Genomic DNA, 24,747 nt, shown 5'->3' on the forward strand with positions numbered 1-24,747 from the left:
ACATCACTGGTGTTCACACATATAATTTTGCACTTTAGATTAAAATACATCCATCTCACAGATAATTTCATGAGAAAAACAATGGTCCAAACCCCATGGTGATGTGTCATTTATTAGTTAACAGTAGTGATGTGTCATTTATTAGTTAACAGTAGTGATGTGTCATTTATTAGTTAACAGTAGTGATGTGTCATTTATTAGTTAACAGTAGTGATGTGTCCTTCCGTGTCGATAATTAACCCTGCGTTGTTTGTGCCTCCAGTGTTTCTAGCCGCAGGTCTTCTTCAGCTCATGTAACCATGGTAACCATGTATGAACCAGAATGCACCGAGTCCCCCGGATCTGGCTGTGGTTCTCCAGCCCTGAAAAGCCCACAGTGGGGTCCAGAGATGGTGGCAGTGAAGCTGGAGGAAGAAGACGTAGAGGAGTATGGTGTCATGGTAAAAGAAGAGGATGGAGGAGACCAAATGAGAGAGGAGGGAGTGATGGTAAAAGAAGAGGACAGAGGAAGAGTGGAGATGAAAGACAGTGAGATGGATGGTAAGTCTTTGTTATTGGTGAGTGTAATTGCACTGTTGTAAAATCAGTGCTACCAGTGTATGGAAGCATAGTGGACTTAATTCAAATGTTAATGCAATTTGAGATTGCAATTGCATGTTCCACTTTTGCATGCATTCTTTCGGTCAATATTCAAAATCAAATGCAATCATATGATTTTCATTTTCATTTTCATGCAGCTGGTATGCAAGTTCATTCTGAAAAAAGTTCATTCTGAACTGAAAATTACTATGCAATCCCACAATAGCATTTTCCACTTTTTCCTGCATTACTTGATTCAATATGACAATTGTAATGCAATAATGTGATTAGCGTTTGCATTTCCATGTTCTAGTAAACACATCCGCTTCGTAGCTGACAACATTAAAATGTTGACCATTTCATGCAATAATGGTATTGCATGAAACACACACGCTTATAGGCTAATATATTAGAATATATTATTCAAATGATCCCATTCTCATATTCTACCGGCCTGTCAGTCATTCTCTGATGCTCATGACAGAATAGAACTAATAATTGAAAATGTAGCTGAATTCTCTGCGATCATGAATAATGATAATCAGACTACATGCACAATCACTTCACTTCTACTAATACGGCTGGTTAGCTTCCGGTCCAGCGCTGTTCCCCACCAGCTGTTTACAGGAGCTCCGTAAAGTGTTACGGACGTTACGGACAAGCTTTTTCACAGCGGACAGTCAACCAGCTGTTTTCAGTAGCATATATGCTGTCAAATTAAATTATTAATATTATTTGCTTTAGCTCTCGACTTTGGAAGTACAGAATGCCTGAGTGCCTTATATTGCAATATATTTTGAATGGTCATCTGGTGCCTGAATATTGTGTTTTCCTTTACATAAATAATGACATTTCCACCATAAATTGATGCAGAAAAGGCACAAATTGGTGCATATCAATTCACCAGAATGCAAGAAATTAAGTGTTTGACGCTCGTGTGAGGACCCCCAGACAGCCCCGCTTCATGGGTCCCCCCGATGTCAAACGCCTGTGGTACCACCTCCGCCTCATTTTGAGCCAGGAAAAACCCTGTAAACGTACCGTAACAAAAGCTTTGGCTAGCTAAGCAGGGCTTGACGCTTACCTTTTCCCCAGGTAGCACTGTGCTACCATGTTGAAAAATTTGGTAGCACACCAAGAATTTCAATAGCACAATGAAAATTGCCAATGAAAAAAGAAAATGTTCCTATGACGACAACAAATGATCATAATCATAACATATCAAAATTATCATAACCGGCTCTTGGCCGTAATAAAAATGGAGACTCACACAATGTAAAGGGGAAGTAAGAATATTAATTTCAGTTGGCCCACGGTTCGGTATGAGTGAAGCAAGTGAAGTGACAAAGAAAAACTATGATTGGGGATTTTCTCTGTAAAGCCTGGTACACACATAAAGATAATCTGGCTGATTTCCCCCCTTCCGACCAAGGACAGCAAATGCCCGATTATCGGATGGCTCTAAAGATTATCCTACAAGATTATCCTGTGGTGTGAAATGTTTTAAGATTCAATTTCTCCCGACAATCTGCTCGGAAAGTGGTCGGGGCCGACAATCGTAAATATTAAACGTGTTCAATGTTTACGATCAAAAGTCCTCTTGTGTGTGGGCAACTCCCGACTCCTGACAACTATCGAGCAGGGTTGCCAGATGGGCTCGTTTGTGTGGAATTAGCGGTTTTAGACTGGTTATCCTAGAGCAGGGGTGCCCACACTTTTTTGAACCAAGATCTACTTTTCAAGTAGCCAGTCTGCCAAGATCTACCAGTCTAGTTTAAACATTGCAAACGTACACGCACGTACTACAAACACACACACACACACACATACACACACACACACACACACACACACACAGTTCCCAGCCTGCATAGTACAATACACTTTCTCTCTCTCTGTCACACAGCCACACAGGAGAAGACCATCACAAACCCTCCCTCTTTGCTATTCTCACACACACACACACAGACACAGACACACAGACACAGACACACACACACACACACACACACACACACACACACACACACACACATTTGCCAGTGTGCATAGGGAGCCATAGCACAAACCCTCCCTCTCTCTCTCTCCCCCCCTCTCTCTCTCTCTCTCTCTCTCTCTCTCTCTCTCTCTCTCTCTCTCTCTCTCTCTCTCTCTCTCTCTCTCTCTCTCTCTTACACACACACACACACACACACAGTCACTTTCTCTCACTCACACACTGACAGCCAGTCTGCAGTACCATAGCCAACTACTGATCCAACAAACAGAAAAGTAAACCATATACAAAACAGGTAGTTCCCTAGTTTGAAAGGAGGAAATAAATGCATTTCTCTACCTTAGTGGGAGACCTGGCACTGGGAGGAGGCAGCTAGTTTCTAGTAGTCAGGGCTGTAGGAGCTGGTTGCAAGGTGTAGGCAGGCTGCAAGGTGTCATCAGCCACTGTGGATCTGTCATCGAAAAGGCAATCTGCAGCCTCGAGAAATGCTTTTTTCACAATTTCGCCGTCTTTGTTTTCTTCTTGTGTTTAACAAGAACGCTTTTTTCACAATTTCGCCGTCTTTGTTTTCTTCTTGTGTTTAACAGTGACTGACGCGATAAGAAGCTATCGTTACAGCCGTACGTTTTCGCTCTTTTGCCACATTTCCCTTCTTCGAAACAGCCTTCATAGTCGTACATTTGCAGATCAGACAGACGCACTTCCAATATCACATCGTGTAAAAAAGTCCTCCTCCCATTCTGGATGGAAGTTGTACGTTATTGGTTTCTTACTTGGTCCAGCTTTCCCACTCATTTGTATACCCTTTCTTTAGTATTATATAGTAAATAGTAGAAATTGGAAGGCTAACTAGTTAATTAGTCTCGCCGGTATTTAGTATTTTGTAGTTGGCGCTGTTGACTGCGCATGTGTGGTGAACCGTGTGTTAGGTGAAAAGATCAGATCGCAGACTGGCTTACCTGTATGTCAATCAAGTGGCAAAAGCCATAGTGAGGATGGATGATAGGCGTTTTTTTTTTTTTTTTTCTCCTTTTGGGTTTTGTTCAATGCCATGCGATCTACCCATACTACCTTTGAAAAGACGGTTTGTCCGAGCGAACTGACCGTTCGTGCATTTACGAACGTACCCGGAATAACACTGCTGACAGCTGTTTTTCATGAGAAAAATACTTTATGCGTGACCGCCCCCCAAGAACACCTCAACGCCCCCCTTTTAAAAATATTGGTTCCAGCGCCCCCCGATGTTGTCTGAACGCCCCCGTTGAGAAACTATGGTCTATATAACATGGGTCACCAACAGGCGGCCCGCGGGCCAGATGCGGCCCATCAAAGCTTTCCATCGGGCCCGCTGAATATTCATGTTTTTACGTTTTTTTTTAACGTTTTTTTAATTTTATTTATTTTTTATTAGAAAAATAGAAAAACATATATATTAAAAAAACATATATAAAACATATATCATAGATTCATATAGTTCTTACAATGCAGGAGGAGTCAGACCTACCTCATTCACAAAGCTGCAGCCTTGCTTCTGGTTGGGCACTGAATAGCAGTAGCGAAGCTGAAACTAATTCCCCTCTTTTTTTAAATGGAATGCGGCAGACGTAGCGCTATTCTCATGCAAGAATGAGGACAAATTCATAGCTCTCATTTAACATTTCGTTGTATTTTATTTTTTCACATAGCCTACTCATAGGCCTATTTAACATTTCGTTTTATTTTATTTTTCACTCTTTGTTGCTCTTGTTTAACATTTCGTAACATTAACAGTGACTTAAATAACTAACTTCTCAGTCAGAAAATGAAAAAGATGAACATCACTTAAATAAAAAAAATAGCATGGCAAATGATAGGCCTTCATTGCCAGAAATGTTGTTTTCAAGTCGGTCAGTCAAAAGTTCACCGCGGCATCCTGGTATCGCCTGGCATCTGTAGCCTATATCAAATAAAACGGTAATAACCAGGTCATTAAATTACACTTTAACAATGAATAAACCATGCCATTTAACATAGCAAAAATAAAATCCTATGTCTGCAATACTCACATTTTGTTAATGAGAGAACTGACATCTCCCCTCTGACGCCAACTTCTTAAAATCAGGCTGGACAGTTGTTAGGCTTATGCGCAAGCAGTCCTCCAAAGACTCGTTTGACAGGCTGTTCCTCTCATGCGTCTTGATAGCGTTCATCTTTGAGAACGCAGATTCGCACGTATAAGTTGACCCGAACATGGTGAGCACATACATAGCCAACGTCTTCAGTGTGCCATAGTCTTGGGGACAAGCCACCCAAAAAGTGCTCACGCTTTCAGCACTACGGAGAGCAGCTTTCATTTCGCTGGAGGCCTGGATGTCAACTAGTTCACTTTGAATTGCGGCTTCGTCCAGCAGCATCACCTCTTTCGCATTAGCGGAGAATTCTCCGCCTGGGCTGATCGTGAATGGGTCACGCACAAACTTGATGATATCCCTAATCCCTGGAAATGCCAAAGTCATCAAATCTGTGAGAGAAATTCTCCCGCAGCTGTGTGATGAAGTCCTTCATACTCTCTGTGACGTCGCTCACACCCACTGTCTTCAGTGTTTTGAAGTGCAACAACTTCCCTGATAACAAATCCGCGCGGAATAGATGCAGTTTGTTCCCAAAGGCATCAAGCCTTTCCACCATATCCAGCACGGATTTTCCTTTCCCCTGTAGTTGCAGATTTAAATGTGAAAATATGTCTGCTAAAAATGCAACGTTGCCCATGTATTCTTTGTCTTGAATGATGTGCAGGTGGCCAGCTGCCCCTTGTGATTTGCTCTGCTTCAGAAAGTCCACAACCTGATCCCTGAATAGAATAGAATAGAATAGAATAGAACGTTTATTTCACCATATAGAACCAGTAGTAGGCTACGGGATTCTTGTTCTCGCTTGTCCTTGGCTTATCAGTTATAATTAATTCCTCATTTCAGTTCCTAGGTTCACATCTAAACAGCATAAAGTTCACAGTCTGGTAGTTTACTATACCTGAGTTCAATGAAGCGTTCCAAGGCTTTGCCCTTACTCAGCCAGCGCACGTCACTGTGGAGTAGGAGGTCCTCGTGAATGGCTTCAGATTCCAGCACAAACTTGCGGAACAGGCGATGCTGCGTACTGGAAGTTGCTCTGATGAAGTTAATTATTTTCATTGTTTTGTCCATAACCTCTTTCAGATCCCCACTTAGTTTGGCACACAGCACGCTTTGGTGAATGAGACAGTGAAGTGCATTAATTTTGGGAGCGACATTCTTAATTCTGCTAACCAGACCCCTGTTTCTGCCGACCATGGCAGGAGCACCATCTGTGACGATTAGGTTGACTTTTTCGAATGACAAGCCATGCTTATTAAATAGCTCCTCCAATTTTCCAAAAACTATCTCACCAGTGGTATTACCTTCCAGCGGAATCAAAGCCAAAAGTTCTTCTTTGAAATCTTTCCCATCAAAATATCTGACAAAGACGCACAACTGGGAAATGTCAGTGTTGTCAGTGGACTCGTCAATAGCCAGGGATATGTGTTGCGCTTCCTTGACCCCATCAAGTACACATCGTTCGACGTCCTCTGCCAAGACGTGGACACGGCGGGCGGTAGTTGTGGAAGACAGAGGTATTTGCTTAACAGAGGCGATTATCCTGTCCATCGATTTGTCGGTGGCAAGTTCCTCCAAAACAGTGACCATGCACTCCTTAAAAACCTCAGCATCAGTAAATGGCTTGTTATGCTTGGAGAGAACCCAGACAGACCGAAGAGATGCACTAGTTGCCCTCTCTTGTTCAGTTGACGTTCTGCTAATAATTCCACTAGCATGTCCATATGCAGCTTTTAAGCTCGCAATCTTTCTGTGACGGGCCTCTGACTTTTCAGGGTATGACTCTCTAAAGGCTGCATGCCTTGTGTAATTGTGACGGCGAATATTGTATTCTTTTTCTACAGCTACCGTTTCATTGCAGATGAGGCATACAGGTTTTGCGTTATAAAAAGTGGGCAAGATGAATGCGTACCTTTCAGTCCATTCCTCATTAAAGCTGCGGTTTTCCACGTCAATTTTACGTTTCAGCTTCTTTGAGAGTGACATTTTGTCTGTCCTCACAATTGTGTTCGGAGCCGTTGGTTAGACAGATAGTTAACAGAATGAGATAGCTAACAGATAGCAGAATGAAGCTCCAATTACCAAAGGCAATGAATAATAACTGCAGGTGGAACACTAGAGTCAGAACAATCATTGAAAATTAGGTATGAAGTGAAGCCAAAATATCTCGATTGCCCCCTGGTGGCTGGTTGGATAATAGGTGTCAGGAGTCTGTTCACACTGATAATAGGCTAATAATCATTAATAACATTAATTTAGTAAGAAAATGAAAATATTAAACAGTAATATGCTAATAGTACTATATACAATAGTATGCCTAAATAAAATAATTATATATATATATATATATATATATATATATATTAAAGTCCGGCCCCCACAGTGTATGCTTTGAAAAATTCTGGCACTTGGACAAATATAGTTGGTGACCCCTGGTCTATAAGGTATTGCACTTGAACAGTAGAAAGGTTGATGCAGGCTCACTAGTCAGCTATAGCTTCATGTTGGCATAGCCATTTTATATTAAAACACCTGCTAGCATGCTAATTTCACACATAATTATAACTGCTAATGTTGCGGAGTTGGCTAGTTAACCCACATCACATCAGCCAAAGTAGTGATGCATATAATTCCATAACTGGATGCTACGTTGTTTCCAATCATAGCTAGCTGGCTTACTTACTTAGCTAGCTTACTTACTTATCAAATGTAGCTTTTATGTTTATACATCAGGCGGTCACTAGCCCGAGACCCCTGGACCCCACATACGTACAGTGGTTAGGTCCGTTCAGCCCAATTTATACTTCTGCGTAACATCTACACCGTAGGCCCGGAGCCTCATACCCTTTTATACAGACGACCCATAAACTAATGCCACCTGTGTGCCACCTACCCAGCCAGGGCATGCAGTCGGGGGGTCCAAGTGCAATGCATATGAAGCATTTACATTTAAATGTTTGTAGTTAGTGAATCATCTATCCATCAGTCATAGCAAGAAAAAGTAGCCTAATCTATGTAATCTAAGTTAGAATGCTAGAAGAAGGATTTATTTATTTATTTATTTTATTATTATTTACAATAGAGAAACTGTACAGGGAGGTAGAGGGGATGTAGAGATCTCAGTTAAGGTGTAGCCAGAAGAGATTCAGAGTCTTCAGTCTACGGTGGAAGATAGGGAGTGACTCTGCAGTCCTGACAGAAGTGGTCAGCTCGTTCCACCAGCAGGGTGGCATCACAGTGAAAAGCCGTGACCGGGTAGCGCGACTGCTACTGAATAAACACCGCCTTCACCTGCTCAGTCTCACATATTGGGTCTGATTATCTACCCGCTGTCAGAATGGTGCACTTGTTCATGAACCCCCTGTGCATTCAAAAGCATTGGATTGGTGCAAGCATGAGACTCCACCATGTTGCTTAGACCAGTCTATTCCATTTAAGTCCATGAGGGGGAGTGTAGAGTGCACCATTCAGCCAGAGGGGTAGAGAATCAGGATGCAGACCAGCCAATGTGAAAGACGCTTTACAATAACAATTCATAGTAGTGCATCTATCCTATCTGTTGTTAGGTGTTTGTTAATCTGAATGGTTGTGAAATTAACTCTCCACTATGTGTGGCTCTTCCTTTGTTTACATTACACAGATCCACCTCACAGCCCAGCTACCATGTCTGAAGCCAAGTCCACAGAGTCCCTGGGTTCACAGCAGGGTCCAGACATGGTGGCAGTGAAGTTGGAGGACTGCAGTCAAACACTGGAACATAATGTGGTAGTGAAAGAGGAAGAAGAAGAAATTATGGTGAAAGAAGAGGAGGAAGGAAGAGAGGAAGTGGATGAAAAAACAATGGTGGTGGTGGTGGTGAAAGAAGAAATGGAAGAAGAGGAAGTGGAAGAGAAAGATGTGATGGTGAAAGAAGAGGAGGGAGGAGAGGTTTTACCGAAGACAGATAGTGAGTTGGATGGTAAGTTCATGAATATTATAATTGTATTTATTGTACATTATTGCCCTATGGCAGGGGTCGGCAATAGGCGGCCCGTGGGCCATTGCTGGCCCGTCACCAATAATATTTGGCCCAGCAGATTATTTTGAGAATCCCCCTTTTTTATTTTTTTATTTTTATTTTTTTACAATATCGGACCGACAGTCCAACACCGCGCCTATAATGTCCGAATAGAGAATCTACCTCCACCTGAATAATGCGTATTGTACTTGTATCCATGTTGAGAGTGAATGACACAGGGACAGACAATCAGGCAGCGGGGTGCACCGAAGCGCACTGACGCTGAACCCCTCATAGTGAATCATAAGTAGGTGGACAAGGCGTGGTGCTGAAATAGCCAACATGCGGTGTGTGGTTTGAAAAAAATAACATCAGCTCATTAAATCATTCAAACGTAATGTTTACGTATGTGACTGCAACACACATGAACAGTAACAAAGCAAATTCTGTTTAATTTTCTGAAAAACATTGACAACAAAATCGGCGCAAAGTGGTGGTAGGCCTATGCTCCTGAAACGACAGAGCAAACGCGCTATTAGGGATAATAAGTACAATGAGCCATTCATTCAAAATATACAAAATACAATTAGGTTATTAAATACAATAACGACAGGCTTGGTACTCACTTAATGTGAAAAGTGGCATCTCCCATCGGTCACTATTTGCTTGATATCTGGTGATATTGACGTCACTTTAATCCGCAGGCAGTTTATTTATTTTTTTATGCATCAATCGATTCCTCTCGTGCGTCTTTATCACATTCATTGACGAAAAGGACGACTTGTATAGAAAGGGAACATCGTGAGCACGGAAGATGTGAGTCTCACAACGGCTCTGCATTGATGAAACCAGGTAGGATGAACCAGGGTTTCCGTTAGAAAAAATTGCCGCCGGACATCGTGTCCGGGAAGATTTCGATTTACCGGACAAACGTGATATATTCCGGTCATCATATTAAAATAAAAAAATAAAAAAAATAAAAATAAAAATCTAATATAGCTGTTTGTCGCGGTGATTACTGTTGTGTAGCGGCCTATATATGCCATTTAATGTCTATTTCTCATCCGATACGATTAGATGCGAGCTATATAATATATCATAATATAACATGATTCGCATGCGCGCTATGCCATTATGTCCAGCGCTGAACGGGCGCCTCACTGGGAACTGAACAGACAGCATCGATCAACGAACAGACTCCACATTACGTTAACTGAAGTTTGTTAAATTGTTTGGGATTAATGTGAGTTTTCTATTTTCTCTTTCCAGTTTTACCCTTTTTTTAATCAATAAAACAACGTCATTTCTATAACCAGGTCTCGCTGGTTGGGAAGGCATTTCGTTTAGCTGCCTGTCAAATCATACTTAATCGGACTCGGGAGTATGTCAATGAGGAGAACATAACTGTTTATTGAGAAACAATAGGCAGGCTGGGATACGTATATAAAGAAATACCACAATGTCTAGATGTATAACATTTTATTGAACAGTGCAAGCATGTAGGCTTCTGGCGTGACATCGTACCCCTAACGTTCTTAGGGCTTGTTTGAAAAGCTTAGACTGAAAGTTAGTGCCCTGGTCAGATTGTATAACAAGAGGAAGACCGAATGTGGAAAAAAACGTTGTTAAAGCTTTCACCACTGAGCTGGCTGATATGTTACGCAACGGAACAGCTTCGGGAAAACGAGTAGCAGCGCACATAATAGTAAGCAAATACTGACTTCCACTTTTAGTCCTAGGCAAAGGTCCAACACAATCAATTATTACACGTTCAAATGGCTCCCCTATAGCAGGAATGGGATGCAATGGTGCGGGTGGAATGGATTGATTAGGCTTACCCGCCATCTGACAAGTATGGCAACAGCGGCAGTGCTTGGCAACATCCGCCTTCAGTCCGGGCCAAAAGAAATGTTTCAATATCAGCTGATAAGTTTTAGTTATACCTAAATGTCCTGACCACTGGCTCTCATGTGCTACAGATAACACCTGTTGTCTATAACCCACAGGCACAACCACTTGTTTTACAGTATTCCACTCACAACCATTTGCATTAGGAGGAGACCATTTACGCATTAATATCCCATCGTTAAGGAAATAAACTACGTTGCCCCCTATTTCAGATTCCTCACTAGCTGCATGTAAAAAACATTTGTTTAATGACTGATCAGCTACTTGAGCGACACGCAATCGCTCGCCGGTTACAGGCAGAGATAGGCTGTCAGCGGATGGTATGGTAGGACTCGGGGAGGATGGTAACTCTACCACTTTCTCCCTGGGAGAAGCTGAAACAATCGGGTTCTCATCCCTTTCAGAAAAGGCTTGCATAATCACACTATCACAGAGAGAAACATCACTATCCTCCTCTCTGCCTCGACTCGATTGTGCACGAGTTATAGCGCACACCGGAAACAACCGCTGTTTCGCATAGGCAGCCTACACATTAGGAGTCATCATCATGCCGGTGTCAAATCATATCATAATAAAATAAATACATAGCCTATATATTCGTCTTTTTTAAAATAGAAGGAATCAGAATGTGAACTTTAGCGAATTGTATTCAAATTGTGCTTAGAGGGAATTATTTTCACCGGACATTTATGTCCGACGAGTTTTCAATTTGTCGGACTTCAACAACTTTTACCGGACAAAGTCCGGGAATTACCGGTTAACGGAAACCCTGGGATGAACGTATAGTTCGCTGTCCATTCCTCTTTAAATGCCCTGTTTCCACCGTCAACTTTCCTCTTTAGACCTTTGGAGAGTAACATGATGTTTCTCTTGCTAGCAGGTTAACTGTTTAGCTAACTTCACCCGGCACGCAAACAACCAATCCAATAATAAATAATGTGACCTTGTCTGGGAGGAGGGGGGAATAATTCAGAATAAAACGATGTTAAATAATTATTAGAATAAGTTAGGCTGCGATACATCGTCAGTCCACATATTTATTATTCAAAACTATGGAAAAGGGTGAAACTACGTTTCAACGTTGTTGAGAATCACAACATAAACTTGCTAGTCAAGCCTAATACTGCAACGTAATGGATTGGACTGCTACCTAGTTAACTAGAACACTACTTTACATTGTTAGCAGGTTCACAAAACAAGCTGTGTTAGTTGACTAGCGATGTGTACATTTTTCGAAAGAAAAGTCAAAGCATTAGAACGTGTCACATTTTTTAACAATCAATTACTTAAATTAGCCTTTGATTTTGTTCTGGCCCGCCATCTAGTGGCTCAAAAAAAAATTGGCCCGAGGCCAAACCTAATTGCCGACCCCTGCCCTATGGTGTTAATTGTGTATTAGGGATGGGTCCTTATTTATTATTACCATCACCTACTTGTTCAGAGGTTATCTGGATCAGGTTCATGTAGCTGTATTGAATATTATTTAACAGACAGAACGCAGTGTGTCGTAACTGATGGGGTTAAATCAGGTTTTTCGCACATAACAAAGGATCGATTCTTGGTCAGGTTCTTTTTTTGTCTATTGATCAGAAGCTTCTAAAGCCGTTTTTGTTTTTTTTTTACAAGCTGTTTAAAAGCACAGTCAACTTAGTGTATGTACACTTATTTATAATCTGTTTGTAAATTATTGTTCGGAAACGTTACATGTGTCATGCACAAAGAATATGTCCTAACCTACTTGCCAAAACTATATTTTGTTAACATGAAATCTGTGGTTAAAATAGTTTTTATTAAAATCTGTGGAGTGTTTAAGAAATGAGTTTTAATGACTTCAACCTAAGTGTATGTGAACTTCCAACTTCAACTGTACATGCCATTGTTGTATATGTGACGGCGATTGGTGTGCGTAGCAACAACCTGCAAATGACAAAGCCTCGAAAATTAAAGTGAACGTTCTTTTGTCAAGAAAATCTGTTTTTCTTTTTTTTTCATGATACGCAACTTGAAGTTTTGAAGTACCCACTCAATATAACAAATAACAGTTTTAGGATCACTAAATACTTATCATTTGTGAATTGGATTCACTGTGTCATCTGCATGGCTTGTAAACAAACTTTAGTTTTAAGACGTGTTCAAAAGCAAGGACTGTGTGATCATCTAATTATGTGTAGTTATGTGTTTTTAGCATGTTGATGTTCTATCAGCATGTTGTGATGTTATCAACATGCAGTTAGATGTTTGTAGCGATGTACCTTCTTAGCTGCTAGCTGTTAGCAGCTGTTTTGCACGTGTTGATTCAGAGCGAGGTTCTCCCATTCTCCGTTGGAGTCAACATTTAAATACGCATATTGTCTTCACCTTTTTTCCGATTTCAATGTATGACATTTGAAAGCTTACAATCTGTCGTTTCAGAATATGTAAAAAACTGAAAATGACCTTGGCTACTGGTTATTCAAAACACATACAGTCTGCATTCATTGTCCTATAAAAAGCTTTTAAAAATTGGTACTTAATGCTGGAAAAACCAAAAATGTGTTATATATAGGGCTGTCAATGTTAACACGCGAACGCTCGCGATTAATCTGGAAACCTTAATGCGAAAAAAAAATCTTAGACCAGGGGGGTCGAGAATCGGGCCACAGCCCAGCCAATATGAAAGACGCTTTACTATAATAATCATAGTAGTGCATATTCCTTGTTAGGTGTTTGGTAATCTGAATGTTTGTGTAATTAACTCTCCACTATGTGTGGCTCTTCCTTTGTTTACATTACACAGATCCATCTCACAGCCCAGCTACCATATCTGAAGCCAAGTCCACAGAGTCCCTGGGTTCACAGCAGGGTCCAGAGATGGTGGCAGTGAAGTTGGAGGACTGCAGTGAAACACAGGAACATAATATTGTAGTGAAAGAGGAAGAAGAAGAAATTATGGTGGAAGGAAGAGAGGAAGAGGAGGAAAAAGATGTGATAATGAAAGAAGAAGAGGAAGTGGAGGAGAAAGATGTGATGGTGAAAGAAGAACTGGAGGGAGGAGATGATTTACCGGAGACAGATAGTGTGTTGGATGGTAAGTTCATGTACTTGGTTAATATTATAATTGTATTTATTGTACATTATTGCTCTATGGTGTTAATTGTGTATTAGGGATGGGTCCTTATTTATTATTACCATTCTGAATCAGACTTCATGTAGCTGTATTGAATATTATTTAACAGAGAGAACGCAGTGTGGCCTTTTATTGTGACCAAGCTAAGGCACACCTGTGCAATAATCATGCTGTCTAATCAGAAACTGGAAATGCCACACCTGTCTGGTGGATGGACTAACTCTGCAAAGGAGAAGTGCTCACTAACACAGATTTAAACACATTTGTCAACACAATTTGAGAGAAATGGGCCTGTTGTGTACATAGAAAAAGTATTTGGTCTTTCATCTCGTGAAAATTTGGAGCAAAAACAAGTGTTGGGTTTATATTTTAGTTTTTTTGGACATAACAGAGGGTGTCCCACACGTAATATATATAATACGTAGCCTAATAATAATGTATACTACAGTTGAAGTCCGAAATGTATATACAGTGTTGCTTGAAAGTATGTGAACCCCTTGTGTAATTATCAAAAAAAAAAAAATCATCATGAAATCTTTATTTAATCAGAACCAGTCTTTTTTAATTGACATAACAGGTAGTGATGCTCCGATCTGATCGGCGCCGATCGGTATCGGCCGATATGGCCTTGATCGGTTTTGATCGGAGTTCTCAAAACGGCCGATCAAACACGACCGATCAGTTTACAAAATGGCGTCGCCAGTCTGGAAATATTACACAGTGTCGGAAAGAGACAACAAATATGCCGTTTGTAATGTCTGCTCAAAAGAAATACCTCGCGGAGGGACGCACGCAAGGTCTTTCAATACCACGAATATCATACGGCATTTGCTGCGTTCGTCGATTCGCTCAGAGAGCGCCGAAGCGCACACTGGGCTCGACGTCATAAAGGGACCGAGTGCTTTGATTGGACGAGAGGCGTTCCACGAGTGCTGGTCAGAGTTCCAGCGCGACTTCACGAGCGTAGTGTAGGTAGTGGTTCGTCGATTCGCTCAGAGAGCGCCGAAGCGCACACTGGGCTCGACGTCATAAAGGGACCGAGTGCTTTGATTGGACGAGAGGCGTTCCACGAGTGCTGGTCAGAGTTCCAGCGCGACTTCACGAGCGTAGTGTAGGTAGTGTTCAGCGACGTCATGTGACCCCGCGAGCAGGAAGTCACTTGGCCCATAGCAACAACTATTAGCGCGTGAGTTTTAGGTCTTCCTCTGTGCACCTTGCACAAGTGTAGATAGCGAGCGACTTTTCAGCATAGCAGGACATATTTTAGATGATAAGAGGAACAGGCTGAGTGCCAAAAACGCTGAGATGCTTGTATTTCTCAAGGCTAATCTGCCAGTGATGCTGCTTAATCAGAAGTAAGGTTTGAGTCTGAAATCTCCTTAGGTGCAATGTTTTGTTTTTTTGTTTTATTGATTATTGCTGACTTGCTGTCTTATCTCCTCCTAAATATGACTTGAAACTGACTGACTTGAAACAGTATTTTATATTTGGCTATAGCCTGTTTATGTTGCAGTTTAGTTTGGGTATGTTTATTGTTCCTCAGGAAAGCTACAGTATAAGCAAGTTCTCTAAGAGCCCCTAGTTCCTCTCATTCGAGTGGAATGTTGCACATTTGATGTGACAGTGTACATTTTATTTATTATGATTTTTATTTTCACATTTTATTTGTTTTTCCTGAAGTAAGCTACAGGTGGTTGTGAATTCAATAAAACAGATGGTCGTCAATTCATGATACTTTCTCATCTCCTAATTTCATTTGAATACTTAATATACAATGTCAATGGTGTTAAGAATAATTAAAAACATAAATAATGCTACACAATAAATAGAATGCTTCAATTGCCATTTTCGACGCTGTGATCGGTGATCGGTGATATCGGATCGGCAGGATCGGTGATCGGTGATCGGCACCAAAAACCCTGATCGGAGCATCTCTAATAACAGGTTTATATTTACCAATTCCATATGTTGGTTTAGAGCAGGGGTGCCCACACTTTTTTGAACCAAGATCTACTTTTCAAGTAGCCAGTCTGCCAAGATCTACCAGTCTAGTTTAAACATCGCAAACGTACACGCAAACACGCACACAAACACACACAGTTCCCAGCCTGCATAGTAAACTCACAATACACTTTCTCTCTCTCTCTGTCACACAGCCACACAGGAGAAGACCATCACAAACCCTCCCTCTTTGCTATTTTCACTCACACACACACACACACACACACACACACACACACACTTGCCAGTCTGCATAGGGAGCCATAGCACAAACCCTCCCTCTCTCTCTCTCTACCCCCCTCTCTCTCTCCCTCCCCCTCTCTCTCTCCCTCTCTCTCTCTCTCTCTCTCTCTCTCTCTCTCTCTCTCTCTCTCTCTCTCTCTCTCTCTCTCTCTCTCTTACACACACACACACACACACACACACACACACACACACACACACACACTTCCTCTCACTCACACACTGACAGCCAGTCTGCAGTACCATAGCCAACTACTGATCCAACAAACAGAAAAGTAAACCAGATACAAAACAGGTAGTTCCCTAGTTTGAAAGGAGGAAATAAATGCATTTCTCTACCTTAGTGGGAGATCTGGCACTGGGAGGAGGCAGCTAGTTTCTAGTAGTCAGGGCTGTAGGAGCTGGTTGCAAGGTGTAGGCAGGCTTGCAAGGTGTCATCAGCCATTGTGGATCTGTCATCGAAAAGGCAATCTGCAGCCTCGAGAAACGCTTTTTTCACAATTTCGCCGTCTTTGAATGACTTCTTGTGTTTAACAAGAACGTGACTGACGCGATAAGAAGCTATCGTTGCAGCCGTACGTTTTCGCTCTTTTGCCACATTTCCCTTCTTCGAAACAGCCATCGTAGATTTGCAGATCAGACAGACGCACTTCCAATATCACATCGTGTAAAAAAGTCCTCCTCCCATTCTGGATGGAAGTTGTACGTTATTGGTTTCTTACATGGTCCAGCTTCCCAACTCATTTGTATACCCTTTCTTTAGTATTATATAGTAAATAGTAGAAATTGGAAGGCTAACTAGTTAATTAGTCTCGCCGGTAATTTGTAGTTGGCGCTGTTGACTGCGAATGCGTGGTGAACCGTGTGTTAGGTGAAAAGATCAGATCTCAGACTGGCTTACCTGTACGTCAATCAAGTGGCAAAAGCCATAGTGAGGATGGATGATAGGCGAATTTAAAAAAAAAAAAAAACTCTTTTTTTTTCTTTTTCTTCTCCTTTTGGGTTTTGTTCAATGCCATGCGATCTACCCATACTACCTTTGCGATCGACCGCGATCGACGTATTGGGCACCCCTGTCCTAGAGAGTGTCAATCCCATCTGGCAACCCTGCTCCCGAGTCCGATTGTGACATGGATGGAATGTAGCCAATCAAGAAGCGAGCTGACTTCTTCTTTTCGTTCTTCAGCACTTTATTTGCCCTGTCGCACATGGTTGCCTCGTACAGGTTAGTCAGGGTACTACGTTAGATCACGTTTGATCACGCAAGACTTCTGGCTTGGGGAACGAGACTCTAGACTGTCGTAACGACAGATCTTTATTAGGGATGCACGATATGCATTTTTTCCAACCGATACCGATAACCGATGTTTACCCGCTTCTCGTGGCCGATAACCGATATGAGAACCGATATGAGAACAGATATCATTTCACAGTTGATAACCTGTAGTTCATGCACACCTGAAGGTAAGAAAGGCTGTCATCCAGGAAACCGGAAACAAATGCTGCTAACAGCTAGCGGCTAACAAAGCACAGCACTACGAAAGTTTAAACTGTATTTTAATAACATCACAACATGCTGATAGAACATCAACATGCTAAAAACACATAACTACACATAATTAGATCATCACAGTCCTTGCTTTTGAACACGTCCTAAAACGAAAGTATATTTACAAGACATGTAAACCGATAGCCGATTACCTCCGGACAACAATAACAATGAATCAATTCGGTTGTTAAGTCGTAACGTGTTTCCGGGTCCAACGTTGGCGGAGGCGCTCTCTTCGAAATGACTCAGTAATAATAATAATTCATTATATTTATATAGCGCTTTTCCGAGGCTCAAAGACACTGACAAATATGGGAAAAACGGGAAAGTGCTGCGTCCCTTGTTGTATGAATAGATCAGAGTCTAAAAAACGATTGAACTGTCATTCTACCGCTGTAGTACACTGGTATTATGGTGCAGGGAATTTCTGGTTTGGACCCGGAAATTGCTAAACGTCACGTTTGACGTCAGACTTAACAACCGAACTCACATATTAAGAGAGCTATTTATAGCAGTTTCACGTATGCGAGTGGTGTAGTCCATATATGCATTGTGCGCATATTATGCATATACGACGATTCTGCGACACGCGTTTCTGTTAACTGTTTTCGTTCCCTCATCGCTGTATTCAATGCCAAAATCATATTCCTTCCATACAGCGTGCTTGCAATGGTGAATCTTCAGGTGACTTATGGGATTCGTTGTGTTGTAACTCGTAGACCTTTGCCCTCCTATCCGAACTTTTGCCGAACATGTATTGCAAATTGCAAACGCACTATCTGCCTCAGAAACTCTGAAAAATGTCCACACCGTTTCGCTCTCGTCTCTACACTGCGTGGCTGTACGCAGGCACAGCATCATGAGCGCGACAACCGGAACCGGAAATATTTCCGGCTTCATATTATCGGCTCTATATCGGCTAAAATGTAATAAAACCGATACATATTTAATAACATTAATTTCCCATAATCGGGCCGATAAATATCGGCGCCGATAATATTGTGCATCCCTAATATATATATATATATATATAAATTACATGTTATAAGGCTGATCTGTGCATGATAGTGCTGCATTTTGACATATTTCATGTCGCATCTCCCCCCGTTGATGGTAGCCTATATGACGCTATAGTCAGTCCCAATGGTCCAAAAGTCAAGTGCTTCGTAACACAGACAGGGTGAATTTTATGAATGAAAGTGAAAGTTCTGTCACAAAACGCTGTTACGTATCCTCACACATTTTTAAGTGGGTATACGGAAATCCTTGGCCTTTCCTAGTGGGTATACGGCGTAGTCCTGCGTATCACGTAGACTACACCACTGAGTACATTGCTCCATCTGCAAGTTTTCAGACCTAAACACATTCGCCCTCTTCTGATGACCATTAATTATTTAACTCAAATGTTATATTTGGAAATATATCCATCTTTGTTTGAAACCAACACACATAGATAATCTGATAGATAACGACCGTTAATGTCGTCTAATTAACAGTCATTTAATAGAACACCTGTACGGCGGAATGATTCAGATAGTTAAAAGTCCCAGTGCTGTTATACTGTGTATTGGCACTCATGGAATGCCTCTTGTCCAATCAAATTACTTGGTCGGATCTAACTGTTGTATAATAGATAATTATTAATTACAATCAAATACAATGAGTCAAATCTAGTTAGTTGTTCCTAGAAATTCACAATGGTGGTTTTCGTAACAACTAGTGGACAACAGCAGAGCAGTACTATTCCATGTAAGATAAATGGCACAAACTTTTCCGTTTTTTTCATACTAATATTTTGTAGCGGATGTATTACAATTCACTGCTATCACGATTATCCTCTGGTGTTCAGGCTGTGATACGTGTCATGGTCAGATTTAACCAAACAACAGCCAGACTAGGGATGCCCCCACACAGTTTTTTTGCGACTGATATGGATCACCTATAATCTATGAGCAATATCGACCGATATAGGCTACTGCCCATACCGATCAAATAATAGCCTAATACTAATAGGCTAATAAATAAATATGAATCAAAATAAAAACAAAAAAAAACTATTTAGAGCATCTGATAAAGAGAGGCCTCGGCCTAAATGTCTTTTTAAAAATGTCCGCAAGCCTTTTGATGGCTGATAGACCTTTTGATACATTTCTTCACTCTTGTTTTAATATTTTGATCATCTTTATTCGTAGGATTCCCTGCACTATTAACTCTCCATCTGGGCAGTGAGATGGATGCTTCTGCTTATTCAGTGTCAGAGAGCCAGAGGACACACCTTGGGTCCCCTGATGCAGAGACAGAAGGACAGAACCACCGGAAGGACAATCTTATTAGGCTCCAGCCACCACCACTACCACCAACTCCCACCCACAGTAGGAACCATCACTCTCCCAACATTAAAGAAGAGTACGACACACCATGGGATAGGTTTTTACGGGACTACATCAAAAACCAAAAGGCCAAAGATGAGATGCTCAGCACAAATGCCTCAGGGCAAGATGCACATGCTCTTAAAGAGAGGCATCGACTCTCTGAAGCACCGAATGACATGGGTAGTGACAGTAACGCCAGTTCAGAGGTCAAGACTAGAGGTCAAGAGGTCAAGATCGAAGAGTGCTATGGTAGGAATTCCTCTCAACAAAGGCCAACCACAGGCCACGCTAGGGCGGACCAATCACTTCCTGGATGTGAGTCAGGTGGTCACAAGAGCAGCTCAGTGATTGGATTGCAGGAACAGCAGAGAAGGACAGCGGCAGGGCAAATCTCTGGGCAAACGAAACATGGTTGTGGTCATGACGACATGCGCCAGTGCTACGTCCAGTGTGGGAAGAAAGTAAACATGGCGGATATTGTGACAATACAGCAGCAAATTAGAAGACGAGAGCAACACCATTGTGCTCCAACTGTTCAGTAAGTCACACACATGCTGTGAATCCTGTCCACAAGTATTGTGTTCAATAATTCACCATAGGTTGCCAGGTGTCAAGTATGCAAATGGTGGTCATTGAATTGATATGGTGAATAATACTTCCAGTTGCATGACTAGTAAGTCGATTTGTAATTGAATTAGCTCAGTAACACATTTCAACAGTAGCTAAACAGTTGGTAATTAAAGGGCAGAACTATAAGCACATCTAATAGATGAATGTCATGTATGATATTGCAGCAAGCTAGCTTGAAAGGGAGCTGCCAGTCAAGCGTGCAAAGTCCACAACCATACAGCCCTCAGAACTGTCTGACCAGGAAGTTGAGCCTAACAAGAAGCTTATTTCCATAGTTTATTTTGTGTTAACATTTTTCCTGGACACAAAATACAATTGGAACGATTTAATGTCTACTTTCCAGACCCTTTAATTATAACAAATAGATTATTGCATTTGCAGGACGTGTCCTGTCAGTCTAGATGGGAGTTTAGTTAACTGTTTGTCTGTCATTTCTAATCGACCCTGCGTTGTTTGTGCCTCCAGTGTTTCTAGCCGCAGGTCCTCTTCAGCTCATGTAACCATGTATGGACCAGAATGCACCGAGTCCCCCGGATCTGGCTGTGGTTCTCCAGCCCTGAAAAGCCCACAGTGGGGTCCAGAGATGGTGGCAGTGAAGCTGGAGGAAGAAGATGTAGAGGAGTATGGTGTGATGGTAAAAGAAGAGGATGGAGGAGACCAAATGAGAGAGGAGGGAGTGATGGTAAAAGAAGAGGACAGAGGAAGAGTGGAGATGAAAGACAGTGAGATGGATGGTAAGTCTTTGTTATTGGTTAGTGTAATTGCCCTGTTCAGTGTTTCCTCCAGGAATTTTTACATTAGTGGCGGAGAGCCCTGTCCGCGCGCGATGCGTGCAATTTTTTCCCGCGTGCACGGGCGCTCAAAACAACGACCTAATTTCAACCAAAACTAGAGGGAGGATGGCAAAAAATAAAATAAAATAATATACAGAATATAAACTGATACCGGTTTCCATCCATCAGCTCTGAAGGTTTACGTTACTCACGGATCCAATGTCCTTCCAAACGAGCAGTCTTGGCTCTGTCTCAAACACAACAGGAAAAGTATGTTCAACTTGGCGAAAGTTTCCGAGTATTTCCAACTTGCGCAATCAGCGCCTTTTTACATACAACCCTATGGGAAAAGGGAAAAAACGTGCCGCCGTCTTTTTCAGTTGAATTTATTTAACTTTTCAGAAAGACGCTGTATGTCGTCAAGCGCCTTTCTGACAGCTGACCAATCAGGACGAGGAGAGTACCTTCCCTAGTAACCAACTTCCCAACAACCGGTGCTCCAAGATGTCAGACCCATCACAGGGGTGCAAACTTGTCACCTTTCTGCTAAATTAGCCGTTTTTATCTCAAAATATGTCATCCATGTGAATCGTGTAGATCTGCAAAATAAATATTTTGGGTGGGGAGGGGGGGGGGGGGTCTAAGTCTCATCCAAGTCACATGATGCCCGAGCTAACTAATCTCCCTGTTTGCTAAACTCTGCTGCTGTTGAAATAACTTAGCTTCAGGGAGCTAGGTACAGTTCCAGACAGCATAGAGAACACAGTCACAGTAAACTGTTTTTGAAGTAATTCTGCAGGTGTTAAGGTCAGTGCTGCCGCTACTTACACATGCATCGTTGTTAGACCACCGTTCGTGCTAGCGATATCTATTTAACACCATTAGTGCTAGCGCTATCCCCCCTAAGGTTAGCCACAAAAAAATGTATGTGTCACCTTTTTGGGCCATCACCAGTTTGCACCCCTGCATCAAGATGTAGCACAATGTAGCACATGTTGTAGGATGTAGAACAACTTGTGATTGCTACTGGTGTTTCATAACGTGGTTCAAGTGTTAGCAGCATTCGGCAGAAATCTTCATTTTCCACAACACTGTTGCAAATATACCCAGTTCAACACAACACACCTTGCAAATATACCCAGCGATAGACTTGGTAATAGTCGTAGCCTCGGGGAGTAAAAGGGAAGCCTTGTCTGCCTCTTAGACATGACTACATCGTAATGATTACAAAGATGCCACTTGAAATGCATGAAATCCAAGTTTATTACATATTCACCTAGTATTTGACTGACTGTCAGTCACGAATGGTCCCAGTATTGTGGCTTCAGTTGGGTTGTAATTGTGCTTGCTGCAGAGCACAATGTTATTGCTGATATTTTTGTTTTAATCCTGTTCTTTTACCAACTGTTAACAATAAAGTAAACTAGTTACTTTAGCTAGCTAAAGATATTGGCCCCCCAAATCATTTTACAACTTGTTATAATTATGTTACGATGTTTCTCCGCATTGAAGGGAGCAACGCAGGGTGCGCTCGTAAATCCGCTCTGAGAGCGCCGGAGCGCACACTGGGTTCAACGTCATAAAGGGACCAGGTAATTTGATTGGACAAGAGGCATTCCATGAGTGCTGATCAGATTTCCAGGGCGAATTTACGAACGCAGCTAGCGAACAAAAACCGTCAGATCATATATACTGTATACAGGTTATTTTGATAAACTGGACACATTTTGGGAATATATATGGTTACTTTCTCGCCTGAAAACATATTAAAACTTCATAAAATGACATGTTAACACTTGTATTGCCAAAATTACAGCTTTTAGCCAATGGAGGTTAAAATGGACGATTTAAATTGCCCGCTGCTAGCCGGTGCGAAATGCATTCTGGGAAAAAGGCGGTGAAGGCTGCGCTTTTTTCCCGTGGGTTGTACCGTATGTAAAAAGACGGCGAAAAGGCGCTGAAGGCGGCGCTTTTTTCTAAAAAAGACGTCAAGTGTGAACACCCCCTTAGATGGTTCACATTTAGACCAATCAGGAGTAGCCCTTGTGTCACGTCGTCAACTGAATGTTTAATGTCATTAATCTGATTTTGGATCAGCGGTTAGAGAGAGATGGGTGTGGATTTAGGTGCACTTTTAGTCAACATCCATTATAGCGCTGATCTAGGATCAGATATATTTTAATCAGCTAAAATGTTCAGAGGTGGCCACCAATAAATGCATATAGAGGAAACACTGCTGTTGTAAAATCAGTGCTACCAATGTATGGAAGCATATAGTAGACTTAATTCAAATGTTAATGCAATTTGAGATTGCAATTGCATGTTCCACTTTTGCACGCATTCTTCCGGTCAATATTCAAAATCAAATGCAATCATATCATTTGCATTTTCATGTAGCTGGTATTTAAGTTCATTCTGAAAAAAGTTCATTCTGAACTGAAAATTACTATGCAATCCCACAATAGCATTTTCCACTCTTTCCTGCATTACTTGAGTCAATATGACAATTGTGACGCAATCTGATGTAAATGGACACCTCTCGGAAATGAGAAAGACGTCAAATTCGTCTTTAAAGTATTTTTTTTTTTTTTTTCAGATTTCCGTTTTTTTAGCTAACATTCAACTCGAAGATGTGAAGTACCCACTCGTTATTTTTCCGAACAGTTTTACGTTCATTAAATAAGTGTAATCTATAACACAATGACTTCGTTTCTTGTTGTTTGATGGGGATTCATTATCTTTGATGGGGATTTTCTGTGCTTAGTGATTTCCGGTGTAGCAACTTTCAAATACTCATGTCGTCTTCAATTTGTTTCCGATTTCAATGTATGATGCATCATTTGAAAGCTTACAATCTGTAGTTTAAGCACATGTAAAAAACAGAAAAATGATTTCGCCTACAGGTAGCCCTTTTCATTGGGCTGTGTCACAATTGTAATGCAATAATGTGATTAGCGTTTGCATTTCCATGTTCTAGTAAACACATCCGCTTCGTAGCTGACAACATTAAAATGTTGACCATTTCATGCAATAACGGTATTGCATGAAACACACACGCTTATAGGCTAATATATTAGAATATATTATTCAAATGATCCCATTCTCATATTCTACCGGCCTGTCAGTCATTCTCTGATGCTAATGACAGAATAGAACTAATAATTTAAAATGTAGCTGAATTCTCTGCGATCATGAATAATGATAATCAGACTACATGCACAATCACTTCACTTCTACTAATAAGGCTGGTTAGCTTCCGGTCCAGCGCTGTTCTCCACCAGCTGTTTACAGGAGCTCCGCAAAGTGTTACGGACGTTACGGACAAGCTTTTTCACAGCGGACAGTCAACCAGCTGTTCAGTAGCATGTATGCTGTCAAATTAAATTATTAATATTATTTGCTCTAGCTCTCGACTTTGGAAGTACAGAATGCCTGAGAGCCTTATATTGCATTATATTTTAAATGGTCATCTGGTGCCTGAA

At 41.4% G+C, this 24,747-nt stretch overlaps 1 protein-coding gene across 1 annotated transcript in view; it reads left to right on the forward strand.

The window, feature by feature from the left end:
- Positions 1 to 389: 389 nt before the first annotated feature.
- The window catches only part of LOC308159654 (uncharacterized protein), a gene marked incomplete at both ends in the record, with an annotated part of 43,480 nt that continues 19,122 nt past the window's right edge, over positions 390 to 24,747 (forward strand). The window contains 4 exons of the mRNA XM_080533470.1: positions 390 to 540; positions 8,327 to 8,644; positions 13,368 to 13,658; positions 19,683 to 19,862. Of these exons, the coding sequence (XP_080389596.1) occupies positions 390 to 540; positions 8,327 to 8,644; positions 13,368 to 13,658; positions 19,683 to 19,862 (940 nt within the window). The remainder of the gene's footprint in view (positions 541 to 8,326; positions 8,645 to 13,367; positions 13,659 to 19,682; positions 19,863 to 24,747) is intronic.

The sequence above is a fragment of the Nansenia antarctica genome (assembly GCF_963989245.1).
Source record: "Nansenia antarctica genome assembly, chromosome: 6".
In the NCBI taxonomy this organism is placed as follows: Eukaryota; Metazoa; Chordata; class Actinopteri; order Argentiniformes; family Microstomatidae; genus Nansenia; species Nansenia antarctica.